The sequence below is a fragment of the Alosa pseudoharengus genome, unplaced genomic scaffold (assembly GCF_046254945.1).
Source record: "Alosa pseudoharengus isolate Yale_2024_CS ecotype anadromous, Long Island Sound unplaced genomic scaffold, YU_APseudo_1.1 YU_APseudo_1.1_scf_7, whole genome shotgun sequence".
Classification (NCBI taxonomy): domain Eukaryota; kingdom Metazoa; phylum Chordata; class Actinopteri; order Clupeiformes; family Clupeidae; genus Alosa; species Alosa pseudoharengus.
Window position 1 is genome coordinate 24,995,429 of NW_027468859.1, and position 8,129 is coordinate 25,003,557.

General features: G+C 42.6%; 1 protein-coding gene across 1 annotated transcript; it reads left to right on the forward strand.

Moving 5' to 3' along the window:
• iyd (iodotyrosine deiodinase) lies at positions 1 to 3,656 on the forward strand. The gene is made up of 5 exons (XM_076273027.1): positions 1 to 187; positions 961 to 1,158; positions 2,051 to 2,210; positions 2,750 to 2,906; positions 3,474 to 3,656. The coding sequence occupies exons 1-5, from the start codon at positions 1 to 3 to the stop codon at positions 3,654 to 3,656; spliced, it is 885 nt and encodes a 294-aa protein (XP_076129142.1).
• The last annotated feature ends 4,473 nt before the right edge of the window (positions 3,657 to 8,129 follow it).

Here is an 8,129-nt window from a genome sequence, read left to right on the forward strand (position 1 = left end):
ATGGCACTCGTCTCGGTTCTCACACCGATCTTAGTGGCTGTGTTGTGCGTGGTTATCGCGTTAGTTTTCCGAAGCTTTCAGAACACAGAGACGACTTCGAAGCCGGAGTCCAAACCCAAGGGAGACGAGAGGCCGTGGGTCGACGAGGACCTGCAGGACGACACTGAAATCAGTTCCAAAGACAACGGTACTGCGCGCGCACCTCGCAACGTTCTCGCGTGCCGTTTGTTTTATGTGTGCATTTTATTAGCTTACTGTTACTGTGGGAATTATATTGTAAGCACCAGTTTAAGCTCCCAGTAGAACTACTTGCATTCAGTAACTCGTTTAGAAATGTGTTTTCCCACTGTTTATACTCAGAGGTTAGTAGAGGTTAGGAGTGGAAACAGGTCTTGTGAGGTTATCCATGTGTAGGTTAACAGGTTCGTTACCTGACACGTTTTCCTATTATATCATTATGCGAAATTGACTATTATTTACTTGAACAATATGTGTGTGTGCCTGTGTGTATGCGTGTCCCTGAGTTTGTTTCAAGTCACTAGAGGTCATGGAATGGCAGATCATATTATATTGTATTATATTATATTATCTGTTACTTTGTTGAAAATTGTATGGTGAGGTATATATTTTCTGATCATTGTTTATCATATACATTATACTATGATAAAAGGCTACCTTTTGGTGTATTTAAACAAGCTTTTACAAGCTTTTAACTGAAAGAAACAGTACAATATATAAGAATGATTGGTGCAAATTTGTGCATTTGTTCAGACAATTAAGATTTGTGAGAATTATGATTTTATAGATACATACAACATAAGTCACAGTTTGTGTCTGTATTATTGCAAAGAATGATGATTCCTGATTTGTGGCTGCATCCATACAAAGGATCATGATTGGTCAAAAGTTGTTTCTTGAAAGGATTGTGATTGGTCGTAACTAGTGTCTGTATCCATTCAGAGGGTGATGATTGGCTGGACAGCGGTGGAGAGGAGGAACTCCCCCATGTTCCGTACACCCCGACGCGGTACCAGCCAGAAGAGATGCTAGAACGTTCTAAACAATTCTACTCACTCCTGAACCAGAGGCGCTCCGTGCGGTTTATCAGTCCAGAATCGGTTCCCCGGTCGGTCATCGATAATGTCATTCTTGCCGCAGGTACAATTCACCACTTCACCTTTGACCTCTGAACTTTGACCCTTTCACCAGGTTCACATGGGGTGGTCACATCCCCAAAGTATTCCCATACCTTTATGTGCCCCTTCAATGCCTCAGTAATGATGTGTGTGTGTGTGTGTGTGTGTGCATGTGTGATGGGCTAACTGTATGGTGACACAATGGACTCACTCAACACACAGTTTACTTTTATACTGTCTCCCCATCAAGCATTACATTTACATTACATTTATACATTACATGTATTCATTCTCTTCTCCTTCTCTTCTCTTATTCATCCTCTTTTCCTTCTCTTCTCTCATTCATTCTCTTATCCTTCTCTTCTCTTATAAATGATATATAATAAAAAGTCTTATAACTATAACTAGTCTATATAACATATATGTCTTATCCTTCTCTTCTCTTCTAAATTAGGTCAAACATTCATGCTACATTGTAAAAGGGAGGCCTTAGGGTAACAATAAATACTGCTTTTTCAAGCACCACAAAGCAACCACAAGGAGAGAGTGCAGAGTTTAAACACCAGCTAGATTGTAATCATATTCACACACAAACACACACACAGACACACAAACACACACACATACACACATGCAGAGCACTAATACTTATACAACAGTTGATACACTGAAGATGTCCCAATGAATGTAGGAAATGTACAAATTACTTTGCCTGCATATGATTAGATAATAGCATGTTTCATAGAGAGAAGTTGATCAATACTTGGTCAATCAAATAAAATGATCACTAATTGATCAGATTCCCAGACAGCACCTGCAGGCCTCAGATGTATGTATCAGATTAGCTAGTTTATCAGTATTGATTGATCAATTAAAGTGATTGGTAACGGATTGATTGATTGATTGATTGACAGGCACGGCCCCCAGTGGTGCGCACACGGAGCCGTGGACGTTTGTGGTGGTGTCCGAGCCCGAGACCAAACACAAGATCCGCCTGATCGTGGAGGAGGAGGAGGAGATCAACTACAAGCAGAGGATGGGCAACAAGTGGGTCAAGGATCTGGAGAGGCTCCGGTAAGTGTGTGTGGGTGTGTGTGTGTATAAGTATATATACTCTTTTGATCCCGTAAGGGAAATTTGGTCCCAAATCCCAATCCGTGAATTAGTGAAACACACTCAGCACACAGTGAGGTGAAGCACACACTAATCCCGGCGCAGTGAGCTGCCTGCAACAACAGCGGCGCTCGGGGAGCAGTGAGGGGTTAGGTGCCTTGCTCAAGGGCACTTCAGCCATGCCTACAGGTCAGGGTTCGAACTGGCAACCCTCCAGTTACAAGTGTGTGTGTGTGTGTGTGTGTGTGTGTGTGTGAGTAGATATGTGTCTGGTTGAGTGTACTTGAGTTTGTGTGTACACAGTGTCTCTCTCTCTCTCTGTCTTTCTGTGTGTGTGTGTGTGTGTGTGTGTGTATGTGTGTGTGTGTGCGTGCACCGAGCGCCGTATGTGTGTGATCGAGTATATGTGTTTGAGGTGTTTTAGACATACATTTTAGAACTCTTACTTTACATATACACTGAACTTCTATCCTTTCTCACACCCTCTCTCCCTCCTGCAGGACGAACTGGGTGAAGGAGTATCTGGATGTCGCTCCGTATCTCATCCTGATTTTTAAGCAAGCCTATGGAATCCTGCCCAATGGGAAAAAGAAAACTCACTACTACAACGAGATCAGCGTGTCAATATCCTGTGGTCTACTACTGGCTGCACTGCATGTGAGACACACACAAGCATGCACACACACACACACACACACACACACACACACACACACACACACACACACACACACACACACACACACACAGACACACACAGACACACACACGCATGCGCACACACAACTTCAAGAAATAATCATAATAATGTAACCTGAATGTACTACGTTGTGTTTTGCTGGGTTGCAAACTTGCAACATTTTGAATTGAGAGGTGGGAATGCTACCAACAGATAAATGCAACCCGTGGGTGCTAACAGATAAATGCAACTCATCGGTGCTAACAGATAAATGCAACCCATGGGTGCTAGTGTCTGTCGCTAGCCCACCTATAAAGGTGTTGGGGAGGGGTGGTCACTCATTACACAGACTTTATATAGATGCCCATCCACACAGAGTGACTTACACATACTTATTTTAACAAACATAAAAATATACACACACAACTCCGATGGAACTCATATTTTGTCATTTTTTAAAAAAAGTTCCTGTCAGTCTTCGTCCTCTTCCTCTGAGCTGTCGAGCTAAGCTTGATTGACGCTGCTCTCCTCCAATCCCGTGACAGAATGTGGGGCTGGTTACCGTGACGTCGACGCCTCTGAACTGCGGGCCACAGCTGAGGGCCCTCCTCCGTCGTCCTGCCAATGAGAAGCTGCTGATGCTACTTCCTGTCGGCTACGCTGCAGCTGACGCTACCGTGCCCGACCTCAAACGCAAACCCCTGGACGACGTCATGGTCTACATCTGATGACATCATGGTCTATGTCTGATGACATCATGGTCTACATTACCGATTTGGACAAAAGCGTATCCATAACCATAAGCATTACATCTGCTGACATTATGACTACATATGATGCCATCAGCATTCTCTTGAGTTAACATATGGAAATGCTGAACCAACATCATACTTTTTCTTGATAAACTGTAAAATGAATCAGGAAGTATAGTCTTTCTGTGCAACTTGAAATGATTATCCTGAGGCCTTGAGTTGAAAGTAGATTGAATTAAACTCATCCAGTCATGACTTTGTCTGCAGAACCTGGAAGAGACTCTGCTGTTGTAGATCTTGTTCTGATTTTAGCTGTAATATGAATGCAACTAAATAGGTACTTATATCAGAATGTAGGGTGCTGTTATGAGACCCCTTATATGTTGTGTGAATCCTATGTGAGGTATCACAAGAATAAAACATTATAGTTTTCCGGTGCTGTCACTGGCTTTGAACTGGTTCTCATTTGACACATACTGAAATGATATTGTCAAAAAAAGAAGTATGTTAAGATCTGCAATTATTTTCTATTTCAAGAGGAGTCTTTGTAGAAACGCCCTTGGACCACTGGGGGGAGCCAAAGGACAGCACTCAGCCATCAGTGATTTTTAGGTGTACATCTAGAAGAAATCCTCTTGAGTTTGAGAACATACCTGTACATATCTGTTCTAATGTAAGTAGGCTATCTGATTCCCCCAGGGTTCTGTTCTAGAGTCTCTAAGTATTTCTTTAGAGTATCTGACTCTAGAACAGAACTATTCTGGAGTCAGCTCCTATCTGGAAACCTATTTACATATACCCAGAGTCATTGGTCAAACTAGAGAGAAAAAGGGCTAACAACCGGGTTAGATAGAGCATTGAATAGTGTTAGATCACAACTATCTCCCATTACCAATCAGTAAGTAATTAGGACGGATTGAGTCCTGATGGTCCTGAAGTCTACCAACCAATCCACCATCACATACTTTCTCTCTTTCTAGCTTCTTTCTGCTGGTTATATGTCTCTCATGACACGTTGTCTATGCAGTAGCATTAAGAGAATTGGTCATTACCATAATATCACTCAAGCATACACATTAATACTCTCTCTCTCTCTCTCTCTCTCTGCCTCTCTCTCTCTCACACACACACAAAGAGACAAAGACACACCTGTCTCAAGGTGAGAGTGTGCAAACCTCAGCAGTCCCAGGTGCTTTTCTAGCACAGTTTACGTACCAGTGCCTCGGACAATGTCACACAAACACACAGTTGCACACACTCAGACAGATACACACCCTGTAAAATTGGCAATTGATTTGTTAGCTTAATTTAAAAGTAGCTTACATCGATGAAAAATAATAGCGAAGCTATTACTCTGAAGCCAGTGAGATTAAATCCTAAATTACACTGGCAGGCGATCTAAGGACACGGAGCAAAAGAGACATGCAATAAAACACTTTTGCACACACACACACACACACACAGACTCACAGGCAAAAACACATGCCTATAATTTTAACATAATAAAGTTATATTAAAAATAATTTGTTTTCACCAAACAGCATTAAGAAAGGTTGTTTACAGTGTACTCATTGTCAAGCTAGGGTCACACACACACACACACACACACATACATATACACATACAACAAAAACACTCAACTCTCTCACACACTCTCTCACTTAATCTTGAGTCTCATGCTGTGCAGTCTCCGATAAGTCTCTAGATCAACTAATCAAAACAAAGTGTAGACAGTTGCTTTGATGGATGAAAAAACAAATACACCACATGAGCAATAGGTGGCAGTATTGCTCAAATATTTTATTATTCTACTACTAAGTGACAATGAGCTTATTTCAATTTAGCGTTGGACTTTTTATGTCACCATGTTCATGGAGCGTCTCTTTGTGTGTGTGTGTGCGTGTGTGTGTGTGTGTGTGTCAGGTTAGGAGAGAGAGTGGGATGCAGATTATCCTGCCCAAGGCATCATTCAGTAAAGTCAACCATGCATGAAGCTAGCAGTAGAAAGAGGGCATTGTTTGCCAGCATGGATAAGTCTCTCTCTCTCTCTCTACCCCCACTCTCTTTTTCCCCCTCTTCCCCTTCTCCTTGTCAGAGTGATTGCTGACCAGATGACACAGTGGCACATTGCGACCACTACTTTAAGTGTGTGTGTGTGTGTGTGTGTGTGTGTGTGTGTGTGTGTGTGTGTGTGTGTGTTTGTGTTTGTTTTTTTGTTTTGAGGCACCTGTCTCCTATGACCAACGCTACTAATCGTTAAAGTCATTATGAACTCTATTTGTGTTTATACACAGGAGAGATATCTCTGAACGATAGTCATTAAGAATGTGGAGAAAAAAAAGAAAGAAAAAGAAATGCTAAAAGAGAGAGAGAGAGATAATATAAAGGTAGGGAGTGAAAAAATAAGAGAGATCTTAAACCCAAGCATCACTGATTGGAAACTGTCCATATCATAGCTGAATTATTAGACCCCTGTCCACCCAAACTCTCTGCTCCCCTAGCACATCGTACGGTTTTAACGCCTGAAATGGTATTCACTGCCAGTTCAAATAAGTCAGAGAGAGAGAGAGAGAGAGAGAGAGAAAGAAAGAGAAAGATCAAATGATGGATGTGTTGATTGCTAAAATAGCTCTCATGACTAATTTATTCTGCAATGCTCAGGTTAGGACACACACACACTTACGTAGCACGGACGCAGGCACACACGCATGTGCGTACATACGTACGTAAGCACACACTCACACACACACACACACACAAAACTCCTCTCATAGCACATAATGGGTGTTTGTGATCTATGGCCTTTTCATCAAGTCGGGCCTCCTGGGCCTTCTGGAGACCAGGGCCTCGCCTAGCTGATCCCTCCCAGGTCCAGTGTGCCTTTATGGGCCGTTACAGAGGGCTTTGTCCCAGTGATTTATGGGTGTCCATCTGCACTTTGGAGGCAAAGTAATTAAATGGAGGATGTCGCCGAAGTTGTGTATTGATTGGATGAGACTCTCGCTGCATTCCCTCTGATAGTGGAAAAACATCCTTACTTCCTCTGGGGCCTGTCTGTCTGTGGTATGTGTGTGTGTGTGTGTGTGTGTGTGTGTGTGTGTGTGTGTGTGTGTGTTTATTTGTGTGTGTGTGTTTGTTTGTCTCTATCCTCACTTTGTATCTCTGTGAGTGTGTGTGTGTTTGTGTGTGAGAGAGAGAGAGAGAGAGAGAGTGAGGGAGAGAGAGCACAAGAGAGAGAGGTTTTTGTGTGTGTGTGTTTGTCTCTAACCCCTGTCTGTATCTATGTGTGTGTGTGGATGTTTTTCAGAGAGTGGTGGTTGGTATTTCAGCATGTGGTGTGATTGACAGCTCTGTAGTCAATGCTGAAATATGCTTATCCTATGAGACACGGCAGGACACAAAAGAAAGAGAGAGATAGAGAGATGAGAGAGGGAGAGAGACAAGAGAGAGAGAGACGAGAGAGGCAAAAATACGGAGTTAGACAGTGTTGACAGAAAGACTGTTCGCTGTCTCCAATTTAAAAGTCTTTTTTAGTCTGTCTATTCGCATTAAAATGCCTTTTGAACTCTAGCATGTGTGTGTGTGTGCGTGTGTCTGTCTGTCTGTGTCTGACATTGAATCTATGTTGCTCTATCATTGCATTGAGCTCATCATTAAGTTACAGGCCTGCTCTTGTGTTGGTCTGTGATGCTGTGTTGTGTTGTGTTGTGTTGTGTTGTGTTGTGTTGTGCTGTTCTCTGTTGTGTTGTGTTGTGTTGTGTTGTGTTGTGTTGTGTTGTGTTGTGTTGTGTTGTGTTGTGTTGTGCTGTGCTGTGCTGTGCTGTGTTGTGCTGTGCTGTTCTCTGTTGTGTTGTGTTGTGTGTGTGTGTGTAGATGTTGCGTGCTGTCACTGCATGAGGCTGATCGCTGGCATATCTATGGTGTGTATGTGTGTGTGTGTGTGTGTGTGTGGGTGTAGATTTTGTGTGTTGTTACTGCATAAGGCTGATATTTTGCATATCTATGGTGTGTGTGTGTGTGTGTGTGTGTGTAGATGTTGTGTGTTGTTACTGCATAAGGCTGATATTTTGCATATCTATGGTGTGTGTGTGTGTGTGTGTGTAGATGTTGCGTGTTGGTACTGCATAAGGCTGATCTGTTGCATATCTATGGTGTGTGTGTGCAGGCGGTCAGGATTTGAAGGGTTAGCTTCAGCCACTTAGCATGGCATTTGGCCGCCGACATTTTTGAAAACATGGCGTTACATGGTTGCAACTTCCGGCACCAGTTTTTACATGCTGATTGGTAGATGACAGCTCATGCACGAGTTTAGTGTTGGGCACGAGCGTCCTCGCGCGTCCATGTTGGTTTGCAACTAACTACTTGGATTAAGCTACTGATACTTGACTTAATGCCTACATTGTTTAGGCTTATTATACCAGACTTTGTGGTAAATAAAAGAAAAAAGTA